Here is a 24,908-nt window from a genome sequence, read left to right as displayed (position 1 = left end):
TTAACTCTGTTTTCTCCTCCACAGATGCTGCCAGACCTGCTGAGCTTTTCCAGCAACTTTGCTTTAAAATCCAAAAAGATCTTGAAGTGCTAGGGAAACGGGCCACACGTTAATAAATGACATTTAATTTGATCAATGTGAAGTCATTGGTTGTTCAGGCCAATGTAACATTTTTGTACTACATACAGGGAGCAATTCTGATAAAGGTTGAGAAAGAAGACCTTGGTCTTATTGTGTAGAAATCAATGTAACTTCATGACTAATGTAAAAAAAGCTTTGCTAAAGCTAACATGATATTCAGTTGTATTAACAAAAATACTCACTATAAATCAAAGGCCACCATTTTGATAATGTTCAGATCAGTGATCAGGCCACAACTGAATTATTGGGCCAAGTTTCGGTTCCCAAGGATCTTGGAGAAGATCCATAGGGGACCAACAAGAATGTTAAAGAACTTTAGTTACTTAGATAAGCCCAAAGACCATATTTTACTTACTTGTTAAAGATGACCTGAGAGATGTCTTTAAAGTAATTATATAGTATCCCTGTTTATAGATTATTTCAGGTTAATGGATTAGAGAGGACCAGGGATGATCAAACCAATTTATATTTCAAACAACCACATTTTAAACATAATTAACATCTCCAAACACTTCATAAAACATTTGAGACAAATCACAAGGAGTTTCCAAGGCATATGACCAAATCCTTGCTAAAGATGTAGACTTTAAGACCGTAAGATCATAATATGTAGGAGCAAAAACAGATCTTTCACCCCATCAAGTCTGCTGAACCATTCAATAAGATCATGACTGGTCTGATAATTCTCAACTCCATAGGGAAATTCTGAGGGGATTTTTAAGGCACGGCCACCCAATGGGGAAAAGAATGGAAATGGGTTGAGGAGCTGTAGGGGATTACAGAGACATGGACATGAAGAGATCTGAGAATTTTAAAAAATTAATCATTGCTAAATTGTTGGAAGGACTGTGTTGTTTTACTTTTGTGTTTTTAAAAACTAGCAACTGAAATGAGAAAGAGCTGTTTTAAAAATTATTGCTTGAAAGCACTGCTGCAGTTTTAAAAGCAACTAAGGTGTACCCATGACAGAATTAGAAACAAATGTTTGAACAAGCAGTAACTAAAGTTCAGATTGGAGACAATCTGGAGCCAAAGGAGTGTATGGATGGAGCTCCTGTTGGCAACAAAAACTTGATTGGTCTGTGAACTAGTGACAGTTCTCAATGACAGACACAGTTTGTTTCCTAACTGTCTGAGATTGGCTCTCAGGTGGCTAGCCATCCACGACATGCAATGGGCCAACAACAGCATCAGAATTGTGGTCCAGCACAATCTGCAATCTCGTAGTTCGGTATATTCCCCAACCATTACTATAAAGCTATGTTATCAACCCTGCTTCAATGACAAGTGCAGGAGGGCATGCCAGGGGCAGCACCTGAAAATGAGGTGTCGACCTGGTGGAACTACCAAACAGGACAACTTGCAAACCAAACAGCATAAGCAGCAAGTGATAGAGCTAAGCAATCCAACAACCAACAAATCAGAACTAAGCTCTGCATTCCTGCCACATCCAGTTATGAATAGTAGTGGGAAATTAAGCAACTCACTGAAGGAGGAGGCTCCACAAATATCCCCATCCTCTATGATGGAAGAGATTAACACATCAGTGCAAAAGATAGAGTCATAGAGGTTTACAGCGTGGAAACAGGCCCTTCAACCCAACTTATTCATGCTGCCTAGTTTTCACAATCCTTTAAGGTTTTTGCAAAGATTTGTAGCTCGGGTTGTGGGTGAGGTTGTTGACTTGCTTGCTGAGCTATTTGTTCTCGTTCAGACGTTTCATCACCGTGCTAGGTGACATCATCAGTGAGGCCTCTGATGAAGCGACATTGTTCTATTCCACTTGGAATTTATACTGTCTGGTCTGTTACGGTGAGTTGTGTCATTTCCGGTTTTGTTCTTTGTAGGTTTGTATACGGAGTCCAATTCTATATGTCTGTTGATTGCATTATGGGTTGAGAACCATGCCTCTGGGAATTCCTATTCCCATAGGCATGTCTATATTTGGCTTGGGCTACTATGGTTACTATGGCTACCATAGTAGCCCAAACCAAACATAGACACACATGGGAATTCCTAGAGGCATGGTTCCCAACCCATAATGCAATCAACAAACATTAAGAATTGGACCCCATATACAAACCTACACAGAACAAAACCGGAAATGACACAACTCACTGTAACAGACCAGACAGTATAAATTCCAAGTGGAATAGAACAACGTCGCTTTATCAAAGGCCTCACTGATGATGTCACCTAGCATGGTGATGAAACGTCTGAACGAAAACAAGACAGCTCAGGGAGCAAGTCAACAACCGTTTCATAATCCTTTTTGCTACATTTGATCTATATCCAAACATACCTGTACTTGTTCATCCCTGTACCTGTTCAAATGTTTCTTGAATGACAAAATTGTATTCACCTCCACCATTACCTCTGGCAGCCAGTTCCAGATATTCACCACCCTCTGTGTGAAAAAATTCCTCCTCTGGCACAATCTCTCTCCTCTCACCTTAAACCTACACCCTCTCATTTTTGACTCCCATATCTGGGGAATATCTGTTGGCTATCTATCTTATCTATTCCTCTCATGGCCTAATAGACCTCCATAAGGTCACCCCTCAGTATCCTACACTCCAGGGAAAGAAGTCTTAGCTTATCCAGCCTCTCCTTATAACTGAAACCTTCCAGTCCAGGTAGCATCCTAGTAAATCTTTTCTGCATTCTTTCTAGTTTAATAATATCCTTTCTATAGTAGGGCAACCAAAACTGCATGCAATACTCCAAACGTGGCCTGACTAACGTCTTGTACAGCTGCAACAAGACGTCTCAACTCCTATACTCAATGCTGTCAGATAAAGCTGAAGCATTTGCAGTAATCTTCAGCAGAAATGCTGAGTTAATGATCCATCTTGTCCTCCTCCAATGGTCTCCAGCATCACAAATGTCAGTCTTTAGCAAATTTGAATCAAGAAACAGTTGGAGACACTGGATACTGCAAACGTGATGGACCCTGACAACATTCCAGCAATAGTTTTGAAGAATTGTGCTCCTGAACTTGCCACTCACCTAGTCAAGCTGTTCCAGTACAGTTACAGTTACAGCATTGGCATTTACTTGACAATGTTGTTCAGGTATGTCCTGCACAGAAAAAACAGACAAATCAAACCTGACCAATCACTGCTACATCAGTCTGTTCTCAATCATCAGTAAAGTAATGGAAGGTGTCATCAACAATGCTATCAAGCAGCTACATCAATAACCTGCTCAGTGATGCCCAGTTTGGGTTCCACCAGGACCACTCAGCTCCAGACCTCATTACAGCCTTGGTTCAAACATGGATAAAAGAGCTGAATTCCAGAGGTGAAATGACAGCCCTTGATGTCAAGAATGTGGCATCAAGGAGCCCTGGCAAAACTGGAATCATTGGGATTCAGGGAGAAAACTCTGCTATTTGGCATGTTGGAGAATGGTTGTGGTTGTTGGAGGTCAGTCATTTCAGCTCCAGGACATCTCTGTAGGAGTTCTCAGCATAGTGTCCTAGGACCAACTTCAGCTTCCCTCTATCATAAGGTCAGATGTAAGGATGTTCACTGATGAGTGCATAATGTTCAGCACTGTTCACAACTCCTCAGCTACTGAATAATTCCATATTCAAATGCAACAAGCCCTGGACAAAATCCAGGCTTGGGCTCACAAGTGGCAAGTAATATTTGCACCATACAAGTGCCAGGCAATGATCATCTCCAATAATTGATAATCTAATCACTGTCCCTTGACATTCAATGGTGTTACCATCACTGATTTCCTTGCTACCAAATACCTGGTGGTTACCATTGACCAGAAACTCAACCATGTAAATACAATGGATACAAGAGCAGATTAGAAGCTAGGAATACTGTGGTGAGTAACACATCTCCTGACTCTCCAAAACCTGTTCACCATCTATAAGGCACAAGTCAGGAGTTTGATGAAATGCTCTCCATTGGCCTGGATAAGTGCAGCTCCAACAACATTCAAGAAGCTTGACACCTTCCTTGACACCTTCACATCCACAAGCATCCACTTCCTCCACCACCGATGCCCAGTAGCAGCAGTGTGTACTATCTACAAGATGCACTATACAAATTCAACAAAGATCCTTAAACAGCACCTTCCAAACCCACTTCCATCTTAAAAGATAAGGGCAGGAGGGAATTGGGAACAAGTTCCCCGCCAAGCCACTCACCATCCTAACTTGGAAATATAATCACAATTATTTCATTGTTACTGGGTCAAAATCCTGGAAATTCCTCCTTAATGGCATGGTGGGTCTATCTACACCTCATGGATTGCAGCAGCCCAAGGAGGTAGCTCACCACCACCTTCAATTTAGAGAGAGCAATAAAGGTTGCCAACATGAGGAGCAACAAATGACACTCACGTCCCAAGAGTGAAGAAAGTGTGTGTGTGTGTGTGTATGTGGAGGGGTGGTGGTGGGTGGGGGGAGGTGGTTACAGGTTACAATGATATTTGAGTTTTAGTTTGTAGCATTTAGGCCAATGGTTTATATCTCGTCACCGGTCGCTGTAGTCTAAAGATTTCAAATAAATAATAATTCTTCTTCAGTCCAGTTGACATGCAACACTGGGAACTAACGTAGGTTTAAACTGTGTTCAAATAAATGAATGCATTAAACTAATCATTAAATCCATGCAAGCGTTGAATTGGATTGGATATTAAATATTTCTTTTCTCAGGGAGGAGAGAGACTCTGGTTTGTGCTACAGGCTGATATAAAACGTGCTGGCATTCTGTCTTCAAAAGACAGTCAACAACTCACTGGGGCCAAGATTGCATTATTGAAAAAGTAAGTAGTTTTACAGATGACTGCATTCATTCATTCATTACTTATTGATGTGATGTGATGTAGGCATCATGGATAGGGCCAATATTTATTACCCATCTCTAGCTGCCCTGGAGAAGGTCATGTGATCTGCTTTCTTGAACTGCTGCAGTGTTTATGGGGTAGGGAGGGACTCTCAGGATTTTGACCCAATGACAGTGAAGGAGTGGCAATCTATTTCCAAATTAGGATGGTGATATGGTTTTGGGAGTTAAATTTCAGTTTGTAATGGTTGTCTTGCATCAGCTGGCTTATTTTTTCTATTTTCTAGTGATCATGAAGGCATCTTTTTATTTACAGCAACTCACCAAAGAACTGCGGATGCTTGAAATCAGAAACAAAATCAGAAATTTCTGGAAAAACTCAGCAGGTTTGGCAGCATCTGTGGAGACAAAGAAAAAGTTAACATTTTGGATCCAGTGACTGACACTGCCAGACCTGTTGAGTTTTTCCAGAAATTTCTGATTTTGTTCTGGTGAGTTGCGATAGTGTATCTAATATATGTCACACATACTTGAAGTGAATGTTATGGGGAGAAGATCAAACGGCTGGTTTGTCCTAGAAGGTGTGAAGCTTCTTGAGTGTTTCACTTTTATCCTTATAGAGAACAAGCTTTGGGAAGTTAGGAACTGAAGTATTCACTGTGGTATTCTCTGATCTACTCTGCTAGCTACAGTATTTACTTGACTGGTCCAATTCAGTTTCTAATGCCTGGTAGTCCCCAGCCTGTTGATGGTGATGGATTTTGCTTTGATCACACTATTAAAGGGATATGGTTAGATTTTCTCCTACTGGTATGGTCATTGCCTGGGCACTTGTGTGCTATTATTGTTACTTATTACAAGACTGATTGTTGGCCAAATTTTGCTGAAAGCTAACTCAGGCCACTAAGTCTTCAGAGATGTTCGTACAGGAACTGCAATCGGCAGTGAACATCCCCACTTTTGACTTTATGTTGACCTTTGTTCTTTGACAAAGTAGCTAAAGATGGTTGAGTTGAGGACACTATTCTGAAGAACTGTTCAGCAATGCATGGTGGCTGAAATCTTTGGCCTCAAACAGCCAGAATCTTCTTCCTTTGTGCTAAGTATGACTCCAACCAGTGGAGAAATTTCCCTTGATTCATGTTCAGTTTTGCTGGTGTTTCTTGATTTCACAAATTGGTCAAATACCACATTGATGTCAAAGATAGTTGTTCTCATCTCACCTTTTGTCCATATCTACAACGAGGCCAGGGCCCAAACTGGTGAGTGCATCAGTGAGTAAGTTTTTGCTGAGTAATTGTCTCTTCACTGTTCCATCAATTTGCAGACAGTCGAAAGTAGATTGATGGGGCAATACATAGCCAAAGTTAGATTTGTCCCATTTTGGAGGACAGAGTATGCCCACAAAGTTTTCTACTTTCTAAGTTAGGTGCCAGTGTTGTAGACTGCCTCGAGCCATGGTTGGCTCTGAAACGTAAGTCTTCAATACTGTTGCCATAGTATTATCAAGGCATAAGATCATTGAATCCCTACAGTGTGGAAACAGGATCTTCGGTCCAACAAGTCTACACCAATCCTCAGAGCATCCCACTCATACCCATATAACCCACCTAATCTACGCATTCCTGAACACTATTGAAAATTTAGCATGACCAATCCACCTACCCTGCATATCTTTGGACTGTGGGAGGAAACCAGAGCACCTGAAGGGAACCCACATAGACATGGGGAGAACGTCCAAATTCCACATCAACCGTGACCCGAGGCTGGAATCAAACCAGACCCCTGGCGCTGTGAGGCAGCAGTACTAACCACTGAGCCACGCGCTGCCCCAAGCTTCGCATTTATTGTCTTTGATCCATTTCTTCACAGAGAGTGAATACAATTAGCTGAAAACATGATGGGGATGGTGTTTCTTTTGGGTTCAAATTACAGTATTCAATTTGATTTGAATCTTTGGCCAGATGCCTTCTTTTTGAAGAATAGCAATAAGCCCTAGTGAAGGCCATAGTGTAACAATGCCAATGCTCATTACTTGCAATGGTGCTGTCACTACCGAAGAGCTGCTGACCTCTGATTGGCTGGTAGTTCTTTGAAATAGGACTTCCTGTTCTTCAGGGATGCAAATTCCGTTTTCAGTCTATTAATGTTCAGTGGGCCACTAAATGGTCGTCCCTCACCAGACCTGCCTCTTGACCTTTTAGGGCACTCCATTAAATCCAACTCCTGTCTATTAATGGTGAGTGGGCCACTAAACAGTTGCCCCTTGCTAGGCTTGCCTCCTTGACAACTAAGCCCATCTGCCTACACTCTATTAAACCAAACTCCAGGTATCACCTGACGTTGGCACTACAGGAGTGACTATGGTGTGAAATGAACCAAGACACTGACCCACAGGGAGATATTTTGAGTCATGGATGAGAGTCACAAGTCTTGAGAATGGGGATTCATTGATTAAATGGCAGGATTTTTGTTAAAAAAAAGTTGTTTTCACAAAATAAAAAGGAAGACGGGCTGTTACTACAGGCAAGCAGCTTTATAACAGTTCTCCAAGATTGTTTGGAGCAGTTAAGAGCTGCAGCTAAACTATATTATGATACAGCAATTCACAGGGTCCTGAGGAAGAGCAAATACATTTATGGACAGCTGTCCAGAATTATGCAAAAGTAATCCAAAAGTATTTTTCCTTGGTCACAGGTTGTTCATGATCATTGTCAAAATGTTAATGATGGCTAAGAAGCCCAACATTCTTCAACTATCCAATGTTTTTCCGCTACTCTCCTTGATAATTGCTCATCTCTCAGTTAGACTGTTCATTCTTGTCTTGATGTTGAAGTGAATTTTTATCAAGTGCATGGGTTATGATGCTAATTGCTAATTCCACCCTGTGTGATATGATGAGGATCTAGGCCTTTGAGGAGTTTATAGATGAAGGTAAGAGAATCCTTCTTCAGCATCCTCATCAGGTAAGAAAATAATGCTAATCAGTGAGAAATAGAAGAATTGAGTAGGTTTGAAATGGATTATAGATATAGACAGAGTATTGAAAACATACAGGGTATAGACGTGGACAGGTCTAAATCATAATAGCACTCCCAAGAAACCAAGAGCATGTAATCAGTATGGGCAATTTCTCTTTAATAATTTGACTATTGTAATAACAGCAACAACACCATTTTGCTAATATACATTTTACAGCTTCACATAAATTCACTCTTTACCCTGATGTGTCAAAATGTTGTGACATGATGATATACAGCTTTAAGGGGCATTTCAGGAAATACATTGCTGGTTACATTTCACAATCCTATTAGAACATAGAACATAGAGAAACACAGCACAGGAATAGGCCCTTCAGCCTAACATATCTATGCTGATCATGATGCCATTCTAAACTAATCCCATCTGCCTGCACATGGTCCATATTCCTCTATTCCCTGTCTGTTCATGTGCCTATCTAAATGCCTCTAAAATTTTGCGAATGTATCTCCTTCTATCACCTCCCCAGCAGTGTGTTCCAGGCACATACTACCCTCTGCATAAAAATCAACATGTTTATTTATATCAAAATAAAAATTTCCTCACAAGTCTCCTTTAAACTTCTCCCCTCTCACCTTAAACTGATGTCAAATATTTGACATTCACACTCTGGGAAAGAGAGCCTAATTACCAACCCTATCCATGCCTCTCATAATTTTAAGTACTCTTATCAGATCACTCCTCAGCCTCCAATGCTCGAGTGAAAATAATCCAATTGGATTATGAGAAGAAATCAGAACACCAATAAGAAACCCATGCAGACACAGGGAGAACATGTAAACTCCACTTGGACAGTTGCCCAAGGCTGGAACCTGGGAAGTTGGTGCTGTGAGGCAGCAGTACTAGCCATTGTGCCACCAAATCACTGTAGTCTGAGCACTGATCCCTTCAGGATCCCACTTTTCATCATCTTCTACTTCAAATCAACCCATTTATTCCTAATCTGTTTTCTGCCTACTAACCAAAATTCAATCCATGCCAGTATATTACCACCAATCCCATAGCTTTGATTTTACAAAATAACCTTTGTCCGAGACTTTAACAAATATTTCACTGAAGATAAGGTCTCATTCCAGAATCTGCTGTTTAAGTGTATCCCAGTTTAAACACTGCAGTCAAATTCCAAATTCTAAATTCCCCAGATTTGACTAATCTTACTGGGACCTGATCCTTTCTGGTTAGAATGAGGTACTTCACAGCAAAGGCATTGTGTGTAGAAGACCTGCAGACTAGCAAAATTCTTGAATCCAAATGTTAGATATTTCACTTTCACACCAGTATTTTCTTCTTCCTACATGTGAAAGATTGAGTCTTATATTCTGTTCAGTCAAATCTTCAAAAATACACTGCCAACCTATTGCGGATGATTTACTTAAAAATCAAAAATCTTCAGAAAACTCCAGCTGCCATCATGTTACATTCTTCTTTCAGACAAAAATGTATCTCTTTCTCTCTCTCTCTCTCACTCACACTCACTCACTCACACACGATTGGTGCAACAATCATGTGGGTTCTTTATTTGAATATATGACTATCTACAGGTAGATTTACTGTGAGGATAAATGGGACTTATCTGATTTTGACTCCTGTTTAAGACAGCTCTCATTTCAAGAGAATGAAACATCCTTTTTATTTAACCTACTTTTCTAATAAATCTTTTCAGAGATGTTATTCCACACCTGTGGAGTTGGTGGGATTTGAATCTGGGATCCAGGGGTAGGGATGTTATCACTCTGCAACAAGAGGTCTCAAATCACCAGGAGTAAAATATTGTTTGACTAGTGACTCTGTTGGAGGAATGAAGATCCGGGTTTCACCTCCGAAGGTGAAGTTCTGAAATAAAGGCAACCAATGTGGGACTTGTGAACCCACGATTCTGAAATTAAGAGTCTCATGCTTTACCGACTGAGCTAGCTGGGTGTAATTAAAGTCTCGACTGGAAGCCAGCAATGTTGGCTGGTATGGGCATTAAACTACTTTCTAATCAACCTGTTCAGAGATGTAATTACACATCTCTAGATCAGGTGTGACTTGAATCCAGGTTTCCTGGTCCAGTACTAATGATGCCTCTGCTGTGTATCAAGAGGGCCTCTGGAAGGGACATTAATTTTTTTTTAAATTTGGCCTATTTATCTAATCAAGCTGTTCAGAGATGTTATTACATGTCTGAGCAGGTGGGACTTGGACCCAGGCCTCTGGGTCCAGGGATAGGGATACTACCCCTGTGCCACAATTGGGCCCTGACAGGGCCTAATCTTTCTATCCTATTTTACTAATCAACCCCTTCAGAGATGCTATCACATACCTCTGGAATAGGTGGGACTTGAACTCAAGCCTCGAGGTCCAGGGTAGGGATACTACCACTGTGCCACAACATGACCTCTGTTCAGTCTTACAACTCCTTCCACGGATAAGTCACACTTGCTCCTCTTTTATTTTATTTTTTATAACTAAACCACTGCTAAATCATGAGTGTCTCTCATTAAATTCACAAAGTATAAGCACTACCTTCTGGGACAGTGCAACAACAACAAAATTAGGAGAAAGTAGGAAGAGAATTACATTGAAATAGAGTTGGAGGGGCTGCTCCATTTTTACTTCTTTACAAATATTTTATTTAACTTATCTTGCTAATCAACCTATTCAGAGACGTCACTACACACCTCCGGAGCAGGTGGGACTTGAACCTGGGTCTCTTGGACCAGGGATAGGGACAGTACCACTGTGTCCCAGAAGGCCCTACCACTGCAGTCTGTACAAGAACTCCCTAAAAAGACACACAACACATATTCAGGAGGTGGCTCAGGTTGTGGGGGCATAGGCTCTTGAGGGAGGTTCAGGATCTTGGGGCCAATGTGAAATTCCATCCAAGCAGGGATAATGCAGATGGGATTCCACCGCACACCTGAGCATCCTCCAACTGGTGCACGACATTGGGTCTGAACACTGCTGTTTTCAGGGGACGGCTGGCATCAGCCGTAAGTTGGATGCCCACTACCACCCTGCTTGCCCACATCCTAACATTGCCTCAAGGAGGGGAAGTCCCCCGCTTCCTTCTCCAACTAGTCCAGAACCAACAAAATGAATCCTGGAACCACTCGTCCTCCAGCAACAGGTTGTTAAAGCGCTGGTACACGGATTCGAGCTGGACACCAAATGGAAGGAGCTCCGTCTACACCAGTGGGAGGAAATGGCTGAGTGGTATTATCGCTGAACTGTTAATCCAGAGACCCAGATAACATTCTGGGGACCTGGGTTTGAATCCCACCATGGCAGATGGTGGGATTGAATTCAATAAATATCCGGAATTAAGAGTCACCATCTGCTTCACTAATGTCGTTTAGGGAAGGAAACTGCCATCTTTACCTGGTCCGGCCTCCATGTGACTCCAGACCCATAGCAATGTGGTTGATTCTTAATGCCCTCTGGAAAATTAGGAATAGGCAATAAATGCTATATAGCCAGTGACACCCCTCATCCCATGAATGAATAAAACTAAACCAGGTGATGGTCCCTGCATGGTACCCGCCACATGGAGGCCACCAGCACACAGGAGGTGTATGCCTGCGAAACGTAGAGGCAGTTGATCCTTGACACTCCGACCCCAGGCCTCACAAAGGTGAGGGCGATGGAGTCAGGATGGAGATTTTGCCAGATGACCACCAGGTCGAAGGACTTGACCAAGTCCCTCAACTCTACCCCGATGTCAAACAAGACCGGGCGCCGCCATCGTCCTGCTCCTCAAGGGTGAAGTTAAAATCTCCAAGGATAATGCATTGGCCTTCGTCAAGGAGGTGAAGCGAGTGGATACTTCTTCAAAGAAGTGCATTTGCCTTGGCCTGACCAGAGGAACGCATATGTTCACAAAGTGAAGAATTGTGTCCCCTTGGGCGGACCATCAGGTGAAGCAAGCACCCTGGCACAGGCTCCTGGACCCCCAAAATCTCTAGTTGAAAATGTGGGCCCAACAAGATAGCCAATAGCCACCATGTCAGAATTGCGAGCGAGGTAGACCACGCCCTCACCCCCCTTGCCACTCCAGAAACCAGGTGGCCTCATCTCCCGGGATGGTACGGGTTTCTTGCAGGGAGCACACCACATATTTCCCATTCCAAAGGACCGAGAAGTTGTAGAATCTGTGTTGTGATTCCCTGCAGCCATTGATGTTGAGGCTGGCTATGGTAGTCTTCATGTTGGCAGCAGTGTGAAACCCATCACCAAAATTTTAAAATGCTCAGTGCAAGGTTGAAGGAAAGCCACACAGGTCCCTTGCCTTCCCCATCGAGAAATGTCCTGAACTGCCGTCAGGCCAACCCAGGTGCACTGAGAGGTGCCCAGGTGGACAAGTTCAAAATTATTCCAGCGGTCCAGAGCCAGCTGAACTCTATTGCAACAACTGAGACTTTTCGAAAGAAAATCCTGGGGTTCCTCAATGAGGATAAGGGGAAACTCAGTGGAAGGCACCAGGGAATCCAAAAATCTTGCTGGAGACAGACTCTGTGTCAGCCTCAGCGCCCATTATCGATCCTGTGTCGTCCTCCAGGCAGTCATCCTCAGCCACCTGCTCCCCCACCCTGGGTGAGGGTTGGCTTGGAGTTGCCAGCTGGCTGAATTCGCCCAAGTTACACCACATGCATGTCACCAGCAGGGACTTCCTTAGTGGACTCCATCAGGGGATGCTCTAGTTCTATGTTATCGGGTGGCAGGGACTCGGGGCCCAGCTCCTCTCCCAACACTAGGTCACCCAGCCCCTCGGGGAAAATGTCCTCCTCCAGGACCAAGGCAATCGATAAAATACAGTCTGGGGGGAGGTGTAAGGAAAACACCTTCCTCCTCTCTACCATCCGATGATTTGGTAACAGTAACCACACCACAGCCTTTGCAGGGGTCCAGCTCGATCCCAAACGTCCCTGGGATTTTGGCAGCGGGAGGACCTGCTGTAACCCCCCGAGGCTCTAGACCCGCTAGGCCACAACACAGGAGGGGCAGGAGGTGCTGCGGGTTCTCCCCTGGGGCAAGAGCAGTACCTCACCCTGATGAAAGGGAACTTCTGCTCCTGCAGGGAGCAGCATCTCTTCTTTCATGGTGGTGGTCTTCTTTACCATGCCATGTCTGGTGTTCTTGGGAGTTTCGCACCTTCCCGCCAGCTGCTTGACAAACATTGTTGGCTAGGGGAAGGCTGGGGGTGACAAGGTCGGGGAAGACTGTCTCTGTCATTTCTTATCGCGCCCTGAACTCCCCATAATCAGGTGACAAAGGGCAGGGCCGGGCAAACTTTGAGTGGGATTGGGGTGTTGGTCACAAAATCAAGGTTCTCACCAGTGGAATCACACCCGGAATCACCTAGAACTGATCATTGACTTCAGGAAGAAGGGAGGAGAATGTTCCCCCATCTAAATCAACGGAACTGAGGTTGAGAGGGTGAAGGGCATCAAGTTCCTCAGCGTGACGATAACCAACAACCTGTCCTGGACTTCTCACGTAGATGTGACAGTCAAGAAGGCACAACAAGGCATCTTGTTCTTCCTCAGGCAGCTCAGGAAATTTGACATGTCCATAAGGTCCCTCACCAACTTCTACTGACGCACCATTGAAAGCATACTGCCCAGGTGCATAAAGGCCTGGTATGGCAACTGCTCTGCCCAGGACCATAAGATACTACAGAAGGTGGTGTGCACAGCCCAGACCATTATGGAAGCCGGCCTTCCATCCATGGACTTCATTTACACGGCTCGCTGCTGTGAGCAGAAGGCTGTCAGGAATGGCTGTCAGCACTACTGCCTGGACCAGCCTTGTACTGAATTGTTTTGCTGCTACCTGGACCCAGCTCTATGCTGGACTGTCTGCGGTTGCTGCCTGGGCCCAGCCCTATGCTGGACTGTCTGCATTTGCTGCCTGGGCCCAGCCCTATGCTGGACTGTCTGCGGTTGCTGCCTGGGCCCAGCCATATGCTGGACTGTCTGCGGTTGCTGCCTGGGCCCAGCCTGATGCTGGACAGTTTGCGGTTGCTGCCTGGACCCAGCTGCTGTGCTCAGCTGCAATGGTTTATGGGCTGATAGCACTCTATTGTTATGTCCGGGGGAGGATAAATTTTAACTCCCAGGCCCTTAGTCAGATGCTTGAATAATAATGGGGCCATAGTCGGGGCCTGAGCAGTAGTGGCCACCATGACATAGGAATAGCTAGGCCCTGCGTCAAGCAACCATGGTGTCAGTATTGCTAATTAAACAGTTGTTACATCCTCTTCATTACGAAAACAAAACAAGGCAGCTGGGCCCAGGCAGCAACCGCAGACAGTCCAGCATAGGGCTGGGCCCAGGCAGCAATCGCAGACAGTCCAGCATAGGGCTGGGTCCAGGCAGCAATCGCAGACAGTCCAGCATAGGGCTGGGTCCAGGCAGCAACCGCAGACAGTCCAGCATAGGGCTGGGTCCAGGCAGCAACCGCAGACAGTCCAGCATCGGGCTGGACCCAGGCAGCAGCAAAACAATTCAGTACAAGGCTGGTCCAGGCAGTAGTGCTGACCTTGTTTCTAGAGAACAAAGAGCAACAGCAACTACTGTGTGACCTTGCCTCCTTCCTCACTCTGGGCTGTACTGCTCCTACAAGCTCTTCTCTCATCTCCTCTCAACAGGCTAGTCTGAGCTGAACTGCTCTCCTCTCATCCAGGCTACTCCTCTCATAGAGTTATAGAGTTATACAGCATGGAAACAGATCCTTCGGTCCAACTCATCCATGCCCATCAGATTTCCTAAATATGTCCAGTCCCATTTGCCAGCATTTGGCCCATATCACTCTAAACCCTTCATCAAGGTGAGAGGGGAAAAGTTTAAGGGAGATATGCGTGGAAAATTCTTTACGCAGAGGGTGGTGGGTGCCTGGAATGCGTTGCCAGCGGAGGTGGTAGAGGCGAGCACGATAGCGTCATTTAAGATGTATCTAGACAGATACATGAATGGGCAGGGAGCAGAGGGGTACAGATCCTTGGAAAATAGGTGACAGGTTTAGATAGAGGATCTGGATCAGCGCAGGCTTGGAGGGCAGAAGGGCCTGTTCCTGTGCTGTAATTTTCTTTGTTCTTAGTTCTATATTCATCGAGCCATCCCGATGCCTTTTAAGTGTTGTAATTGTACTAGCCTCCATCATTTCCTCTGGCAGCTTATTTCATACACGCAGCACCCTCTGGATGATAACCTTAAACCATGCCCTCTAGTTTTGGACTCCCCTACCCTGGGAAAAAGACCTTAGCTATTCACCCTATCCATGACCCTCGTGATTTTATAAACCTCTATAAGGTCACCCCTCAGCCTCTGATGCTCCAGAGAAACTAGCCCCAACCTATTCAGCCTCTCCCTATTTCTCAAACCCTCCAACTCTGGCAGTATTCATTATATTTCCTCCCAATAGTCGACCACTTCCTCTGCCTGTGGGGTGTGGCTGACTTCCTCCGGGGCAGCACAGTGTCTCAGTGGTTAGCACTGCTGCGTCACAGCACCAGGGACCCAGCTTCAATTCCAACCTCAGGTGACTGGCTGTATGGAGTTTGCACATTCTCCCCATGTCTCTGTGGGTTTCTGCCAGGTTCTCTGGTTTCCTCCCACAGTCCAAAGATAGAATAGAATCATAGAATCCCCACAGTGTGGAAACAGGCCATTTGGCCCATTGAGTTTACACCAATCCTCCGAAGAGCATCCTACCCAAACCCACCCTGCTACCCTATCCCTGCATTTCCCACCATAGACGCCATGGGCAATTTAGCATGGCCAATCCACCTAAACTGCAAATCTTTGGGCTCTGGGGCTGTGAGGCAGTAGTGCTAACCACTGAGCCACCGTGCCACCCAGATGTGCAGGTTAAGTGGATTGGCCATGTTAAATTACCTATAGTGTTCAGGGATGTGTAGGTTAAATGCATTAGCCATGTAAAATGCAGGGTGATGGGGGATGGGTACTCTTTGGAGGGTCGGTGTGGACTCGTTGGGCCGAATGGCCTGTTTCCACACTATAGGGCTTCTATGGATTCTATTTGTATCTTGCTCTCATTCCAGGGGTAGAGAAATTGCCACTGCACAAGAAGAGGGCCTTGGTATGGGCATTAAAAACAGAGTTTGATAATGATTACCAGCAGCTTGAGGGACATAGGACGAAAATGAGGCGCTTCAGCCCATCAAGTTTCCTCCCCCATTCAATTAGATCATCCTGATCATCTATCTCAGTGCTACTTTCCCACATTATCTCAATATCCTTTTGATGTCATTAGTCTCCAGAAATCTATTGGTTAGCTTTGATTATTAACTATTAATAATACTGATTATTAGCTGAGGTCACGGTTACATCACAACACACCTCAGAGGCATATTTACATATTTATCTTCTCCAATCTCTGCCATCCCAACAGTAGCTCAGTGAATATGGTGAAGGAAAGAGTCCTAAACTCCACTATCATCTTCTTGTGCTCTTCTTGACATTTTGTGATGTCTCCTTATTGCAATGATCTATTTTTATGATAGTGCTTTCCATCGTCCCCTCCTCCACCTGTAGGCTACTGTTGAGTTGAGTTGACTCTTTGAATTGTTCTACATTTAGTTGAACTCTGAGCAGTCCATCCGCCTGCTTTCAGGAAGGTCAAGCAGGCTCCTCCTAGCTATTGTCAGGAAAATCATCCTCTGTAGTTGATTGCTTCCTAGGGCAAGGTTAACAAATGAAGCAGTTCCTCTTGTTTAATATATAAAACTTAATGGACTTCAATGTTCCATTTTTAGTTTGGCATGAGATTCTGTTTCTCAGCTTGTGGTTTAGATCACTGGGGGTTTAAATTCACCTTACACAGTGGTCTTGACAACAAGCTGATGAACAAAATTTCATGACAAACTAAACAACTGAATGTTAATCTATTCGTATAATAAACTCTTCACTTCACATGGCACTTTCGGAATGAGGTCATGGGTGTCAGAGGAGAGTCTTAGAGACAAGATAAACTCAACGACAATATGGGCAGTGGGAGAGAAATTGGACAGGGAAATTTCAGATCACAGAATCATAGCCTTGCTTTTTATGTGAAAAGAGGCCATTCAGCCCATCACATCTACACCAGCTCTCCAAACAAGCATTTTGATCATAGAATCCCTACAGTGTGGAAACAGGCCAGTCAGCCCAACTAGTCCACACTGCCCCTCCGAAGAGCACCCACCCAGACTCATTCCCCTACCCCTGCATTTCCCCATGTCTAACCCACCTAACCTGAACATCCCTGGACACTATGGGCAATTTAGCATGGCCAATCCACCTACTCTGCACATCTTTGGATTGTGGGAGGAAACCGGAGCACAGTTTTGACTTAGTGTCATTCTCTTATCTTTTCTCCATACCCTTGCACATTATGTTTATCCAAAATAATTGCTTAATACTCTCTTGAATGCCTTAATTGAATCTGTCACCACACATCCAGAGAGTGGCATTCCATACCCTAGCTAAGTGATACTTTTTTTCTCTCATATTGCATGTTTTGTTTGCATATAACTTTAAATCTATGTCCTCTCATTCTTGATCTTTCTTACAAGCAAGACCAATTTCTCCCTATCTATATTGCCCACTCATGATTTTGAAAATTTAGAACATAGAACAGTACAGGCCCTTCGTCCCACGATATTGTGCTGAACTTTTACCCTAATCCTAAGGTCTATCTAACCTCCGCCCCTACCTTATACTATCATCCATATGCCTTTCTAATAGCCGCTTAAATATCCCAATGAGACCGACTCCACTACCCTCTCCGGCAATGCATTCCGCGCCCTGACCATTCTCTGATTAAAGAACCTACCTCTGAATTCTCCCCTATATCTATCTCCACTCACTTTAAAATTATGCCCCCTCGTAATAGCCACCTCTACCCTAGGAAAAAGTCCCTGGCTATCTACTCTATCTACACCTCTCCTCCTAGCCCTCTCCTCTCCTCTCCTAAGTAAAACACTCTCAACTTAAAACATAAAACGATACAGCACAGGTGACCCTGCAGCCCACCATGTCTGTGCCGATCGTGATTCAATTCAAAACTAATCCCATTTGTTTGCATATGGTTTCTATTCCTCTATTCCCTGCCTGTTCACGTGTCTGTCTAACTACCCTTTTGCTTATGTATCTACTTCTACCACATCCAATGGCAGAATGTTCAAAGCACCTATTATCTTCTGTGTAACAAAATTTTCCTTGCACATCTCCTTTAAATTTTGCCCCTCGCACCTTAAATCTGTTTCTAGTACTTGATCATTCCATTTGGTAAGAAGACTTTGATGATTCATGCCTCTTGTACTTTTATAAGCTTCTATCAGGCCACCCCTCAGCCTCCGAGGCTCCAGCAAAAACAGCCCAAGCTTGTCCAAACTTTCATATATTCAGTCAGTCCTGATGAAGGGTCTAGACCTGAAACATCAATTTTCCTGCTCCTCTGATGCTGTTTGACCTGAAGTGCTTCTCCGGCTCTACATTTTATCGACTCTCATATACCCATACGGCCTTCCTGGTCTCCATAATGCCCTCCCATAGTACAGCTGTGATATTCTCCTTGATTAATAATGCAACTTCACCACCTCTTTTAGATCCATTTCTATCTCACCTGAAGCATATAAATCCTGGAATGTTGACAGGTGATGGCCTAGTGGTGTTATTGCTGGACAGTTAATCCAGAGGTAGTGTTCTGGGTTCGAATCCCAGCAGATGGTGGGATTTGAATTCAATAAAAATCTGGAATTAAGAGTCTAATGATGACCAAAAATCCGATGTTGATTGTTGGAAAAACCCATCTGGTTCACTCATGTTCTTTAGGGAGATGTAACATCAGACCCACAGCAATGTTGTTGACTTTTAACTGCCCTCTGGGCAATTAGGGATGGTCAATACACGCTGCCTAACCAGCCAAGCCCTCATCCCATGAATGAATAAAGGGAATAAAGGGAGTTGCCAGTCCTACCCTTCTCTCAACCAGGTTTCTGTATGGCTGCAACATCATAGCTCCATAGGCTTTAAGCTCATCTACCTGTTATACTTTTTGCAGTAAAATAAATACACTTCAGACTGCCAGTCCCATCATGCTCGTTTAGGAAGCCGTGCAATGAAACCTGGGTGTTGGGGTGGAATAATCCTGCCTGTTCCTCTTTCTGCTTCTTACCCCTTCTCTAGTGGCATTAGCAAATCTCCCTGCCAGGATATCGATGCCCCTCCAGTTTAGGTTCAACTTGTCTTCCTTGTATAGCTCCCACCTTCTCTGGAACAGATTCCAGTGATCCAGATATCTGAAGCCCTCTGTCATCCACCAATTCTTTAGCCACACATTCAATAAGTATTACTTTCCTACTCCTGGCTTCACTGGGAGTTATCCCAAGGTTACAAATGTAGAATTTCAACTTCTTCCCTAATTCCCTAAATTCCCTTTGCAGGAGCTCATCTCCTAAAGCAGGAAAGATGGTTCAATTAGAGCTAACAAGGGAGATCGGGGTTAGTGTTAATGCCAAAGAGGAGGCATATAAATTGGCCAGAAAAAGCAGCAAAGCTGAGTTCTGGGAGAATTTTAAAATTCAACAGAGGAGGACAGAGGGTTTAATTTGGAAGGGAAAAATAAAGTACTGCATTAAGCTTGCAGAAAACATAAAAACTGACTGCAAAAGCTTCCATAGATTTGTGAAAAGAAAAAAACTGGTGAAGATAAATGGAAGTCCCTTACAGTTAGAATCAGGTGTTTAAGGAAGTGGCCCCAGAAATAGTGGATGCATTAATGATCAGTTTGCAGCGTTCTATAGACTCTGGACTGGAGGGTAGCTAATATAACACCACCTCTTCAAAAAGGAGGGAGAGAGAAAATGGGGAATTATAGTCTGGTTAACCTGACATCATTGTTGGGAAAAATTTTGGAATCAATTATTAATGATGTAATAACTGAGCACTTGGAAAGTTGTGATAGGTTCGCTCCAAGTCAACATGGATTAACTAAATGGAAATCATGCCTGACAAACCTTCTGGAATTCTTTGAGGATGTGACCAGTAGAGTTGACAAGCATGAATCAATGGGTATTATGTATTTGGACTTCCAAAAGGCTTTTGACAAGGGCCCACATGAGAAATTAGTAAGCAAAATTAAAGCAATATATTGGACGCAATGTATTTATGTGAATAGAGAACTGGTTGGCAGACTGAGAGTTGGATTAAACGGGTCCTTTTGAGAGTGGCAGGCAGTGATGTGTAAGGTACTTCAGGGTTCAGTGCTGGGACCCCAGGCATACTCAATATACGTTAACAATTTGGATGAAGGAATTAAATGCAATATCTCCAAATTTGCAGACAACACTAAGCTGGGTGGCAGTGTGTGCTGTGAGGAGGATAATAAGAGGCTGCAGGGTGACTTGGACAGGCTGGCTGAGTGGACAAATGCAATATAATGTGGATAAATGTCAGGTTATCACATTTGGTCCCAAAAACAGGAAGGCAGATTATTAAATGAATGGCGGCAGTTTAGGAAGAGGTGCAATGAAACCTGGATGTTGTGGTGGAATAGTCACTGAAGGTTGGCATGCAGGTGCAGCAGGCAGTGAGGAAAGCTAATGGAATGCTGGCCTTCATAGTGAGAGGATTTGAATATGGGTTAGGGATGTCTTGCTGCAGTTATACAGGACCTTGGTGAAGCCACGCTTTGAGTATTGTGTGTAGTTTTGATCTCCTAGTATGAGGAAAGAAATTCTCGCTGTTGAGGGAGTCAAGTGAAGGTTCACCAGACTGATTCCCCAGGATGGCCGGACTGATATACGAGGAAAGACTGGATCAACTGGGGTTGTACTCACTGGAACTTAGAATAAGGAAGAGGAATCTCATAGAAACATATAAAATCCCGATGGGACTGGATAGACTAGATGCAGGAAGAGTGTTCCTGGTGTTGGGGGAAGTACAGAACAAGGTTCACAGTCTAAGAAGGTACTTGGTCTATTTGTAAAGATTGCACTGTAATTTAGGTAGCCAGTACAACTGGTTGGTATAAGTACGGGCTTAGGTAAATACTGGGCTTCAGTGAGTAAGGTGAGCAAGATAAAGGTAAGGTAAGATTCTTTTATCTTTCTCAGTGTAAAGGGGCAGAGATGGCAGTTAGGACAGTGGTGCCAGTGGGAGGTCAGGGAGCAATCTAGTGTCCCTGACGACTATGTATGCAGGAAGTGTGACTGACTGCAGCTCCTCACAGGCTGTGTTGTTCATTTGGTGTTGTCGTCGGACACACTGGGGAGCAGACAGCGGACAGAGAGTGTGATAGACACTAGTTAAGGGGCCGTGGTCACACTACAGGTGCAGTCAAGTAGATGGGTGACCTGTGCCTGCTGTGCAACGATGCTGCTGGTTTTCAATTCGGGAGTACTTACCATTTGCCTCTGGTTCTATTGGGTCTAGTCACTGCTGCCACCATGTAGAAATATCAGATATGCTTTCGGGTGAAAGAAAACGAATGGAATTGATTAAACATAACAATATATAAAATCTGGTAAATGAGGACATCGCTGGAAACCTACAGACATATCCCAGTTCCATGTAATCTAACATTACTTACACACATGTCCAGTAGCTGTTATTAGTGGAAAGGTTTAGTTAACTCTATGTCACAGCATTTGATTCCAGTTGTTGTTTCTTCAGTTTTTAGTTCAGTGTTCTTCTCTCTGAACAGGTGATCCTTCATTGCATGATGCTGCATTCAGCTACCATACTTGATCAGTACTGTGAGGCTCTCTCAGCTGCAAGCAACTTCACAGGTGAGCAAACAGACCTTGTCATGAACAGCTTCATTCTCTAAATACCAGAAAGATGGTTCAGTCACAAAGTTCTTACTAAACCTGCAGAAATTGCTGACTCTACTTTTCTGACTGTATGAGATGACCACTATCACCTTGACAACTTTATGCTTCCTTAACGCAGCTCACCACCACCTTCTCCAGGGCAATTATGGGTAGACAATAAATGCTAACCCAGCCAGTGACGCCCAATTCCCATGAATGAATAAATTAAAGATCCGCTTTGTTATACCCTATTTCTTTTTACAATATTTTTGTTCATGTATTGCTGCTTTAGGGATATTTTAGGATATCCCCAAACAGCTTACAAATAATGAAGTAATTTGAGAGTTTTCTGTATTGAAGTCGACAGCAGGGATTTGTTGCAATATTAAAGCCGTTGATGTGATTTCTTGCCAAACAAAAATGAAGTCGAAAATTATGACATAGTCAATGCCTTATCTTCATTTTGAGTAGTTACTAGCAGATTACGAGTTTGATTTCACATTTTCTGTTTTGGTTCCATGATTTTGTTCTCTTTGTTTTATGTTTTGGGAAAGAGATAAGAAGGGAGATTTCAGGAAGAATATTTTTCCATGATGACAGGTAATGACCTAGAACTCACTGCCCATGAAGATGCTAGAATCAGAGATATGAATAATTTCAAAAGAAAATTGGATGCACACTTGAGGAAAATAAATTAGCAGAGTTACAGGTAGAGCACAGGGAACTAGGATTGGGTTGACTGCCCTCCACAGAACTGACAAAAACTCATTTAATCTGTGATAAAATTAAAGAAATTAGCATAGACAGAGAGGGGGTTCTGAGTTGTCAGGCAGGTTTAAAAGAAACTAAATCTCCAGGGCTGGATGAAACACATCTCGGGTTATTAAATGAGCAAGGTAGGAAATAGTAGGCAATAATTTTCAATTTAGGAGCAAATCCTGATGTTGAACTGTTTTCCCACTGTCTCCATCTCCATCTCCATCTCCATTCTCACTTCTTTGGGCAGGAATCTAGAACCACCATCATCAACATTGCCCACTCCATTGCAAACCCCCTGCTCCACTGATCTCTTCACCTGTCTCCTGTATTCACCCAGACAACAAGGTGCAGAGCTGGATGAACACAGCAGGCCAAGCAGCATCATAGGATGGAGGAGGGGATAGGTGGGAGGAACAACAGGTTAGGGAGGCGGGGACGAGCTGGACTGGTTTTGGGATGCAGTAGGGGGAGGGGAGATTTTGAAGCTTGTGAAATCCACATTGATACTATTGGGCTGCAGGGTTCCCAAGCGGAATATGAGTTGCTGTTCCTGCAACCTTAGGGTGGCATCGTTGTGGCACTGCAGGAGGCCCAGGATGGACATGTCGTCTGAGGAATGGGAGTGGGAGTTGAAATGGTTCGCGACTGGGAGGTGCAGTTGTTTATTGCGAACCAAGGGTAGGTGTTCTGCAAAGTGGTCCCCAAGCCTCCGCTTGGTTTCCCCGATGTAGAGGAGGCCACAACAGGTACAGCGGATGCAGTATACCACATTGGCAGATGTGCAGGTGAACATCTGCTTGATGTGGAAAGTCTTCTTGGGGCCTGGGATGGGGGTGAGGGAGGAGGTTTTGGGGCAGGTGTAGCACTTCCTGCGGTTGCAGGGAAAAGGGCTGGTTGTGGTGGGGCTGGATGGGAGTGTGGAGCGGACAAGGGAGTCACGGAGAGAGTGGCCCTCCGGAAAGCAGATAAGGGTGGGGAGGGAAAGATGTCTTTGGTGGTGGGGTCGGATTGCAGATGGTGGAAGTGTCGGAGGATGATGCGTTGGATCCGGAGGTTGGTGGGGTGGTACGTGAGGACGAGGGGGATTCTTTTTTGGTTCTTATTGCGTGGACGGGGTGTGAGGGATGAGTTGTGGGAAATGTGGGAGACACGGTTGAGGGCGTTCTCGACCACTGAGGGGGGGGAAGTTACGGTCCTTGAAAAACGAGGACAACTGAGATGTACGGGAGTGGAATGCCTCATCCTGGGAGCGGAATGCCTCATCCTGGGAGCAGATGCGGCGGAGGCGAAGGAATTGGGAATAGGGGATGGCATTTTTGCAGGAAGGTGGGTGGGAGGAGGAGTATTCTAGGTAGCTGTGGGAGTTGGTGGGCTTGAAATGAATATCGGTTTCTAGGTGGTTGCCCGAGATGGAGACAGAGAGGTCCAGGAAGGAGAGAGAGGTATTAGAGATGGTCCAGGTAAACTTAAGGTTGGGGTGGAAGGTGTTGGTGAAGTGGATGAACTGTTCGAGCTCCTCGTGGGAGCACGAGGCGGCACCGATACAGTCATCAATGTAACGGAGGAAGAGGTGGGGTTTAGGGCCAGTGTAGGTACGGAAGAGGGATTGTTCCACGTAACCTACAAAGAGGCAGGCGTAGCTTGGGCCTATGCAGTTACCCATGGCCACCCTTTTGTCTGTAGGAAATGGGAGGAATTGAAAGAGAAGTTGTTGACGACAAGTTCGGCTAAGCGGATGAGGGTGTCAGTGGAGGGGGACTGGTCGGGCCTGCGGGACAGGAAGAAGCGGAGGGCCTTTCCACATTAAGCAGATGTTCACCTGCACAGCTGCCAATGTGGTATACTGCATCCGCCGTACCTGTTGTGGCCTCCCCTACATCGGGGAAACCAAGCGGAGGCTTGGGGACCGCTTTGCAGAACACCTACGCTCGGTTCGCAATAAACAACTGCACCTCCCAGTCGCGAACTATTTCAACTCCCCCTCCCATTCCTCAGACGACATGTCCATCCTGGGCCTCCTGCAGTGCCACAACGATGCCACCCTAAGGTTGCAGGAACAGCAACTCATATTCCGCTTGGGAACCCTGCAGCCCAATGGTATCAATGTGGATTTCACAAGCTTCAAAATCTCCCCTCCCCCTACTGCATCCCAAAACCAGTCCAGCTCGTCCCCGCCTCCCTAACCTGTTCTTCCTCCCACCTCAAGCAGCACCCCCATTTCCTACCTACTAACCTCATCCCGCCCCCTTGACCTGTCCGTCCTCCCTGGACTGACCTATCCCGTCCCCACGTCCCCACGTCCACACGTCCACACGTCCACACGTCCACACGTCCACACGTCCACACGTCCACACGTCCAC

The 24,908-nt window shown here is 44.7% G+C and overlaps 1 protein-coding gene across 3 annotated transcripts in view; it reads left to right on the top strand.

Moving 5' to 3' along the window:
- LOC109937392 (corticotropin-releasing factor receptor 1-like) overlaps positions 1 to 24,908 on the top strand; it is a 303,154-nt gene that overhangs the window by 50,109 nt on the left and 228,137 nt on the right. For 2 of the 3 annotated variants that reach the window (XM_048614775.1, XM_048614777.1), the window contains exon 1: positions 21,681 to 21,765. Coding sequence is in view for 1 of the 3 variants with exons in the window: in XM_048614772.1 (XP_048470729.1) it covers positions 21,696 to 21,765 (70 nt within the window). In the remaining 2 variants the exon portion in view is untranslated. Of the gene's footprint in view, positions 1 to 4,819; positions 4,930 to 21,680; positions 21,766 to 24,908 lie in introns of those variants that run through there. The other variant, XM_048614772.1, reaches the window with a different exon arrangement.

Source organism: Rhincodon typus, chromosome 30 (assembly GCF_021869965.1).
Source record: "Rhincodon typus isolate 14 chromosome 30, sRhiTyp1.1, whole genome shotgun sequence".
In the NCBI taxonomy this organism is placed as follows: Eukaryota; Metazoa; Chordata; class Chondrichthyes; order Orectolobiformes; family Rhincodontidae; genus Rhincodon; species Rhincodon typus.
The sequence above is the reverse complement of the archived record's forward strand: the minus strand, read 5'-3'. Positions and strand labels throughout refer to the sequence as shown.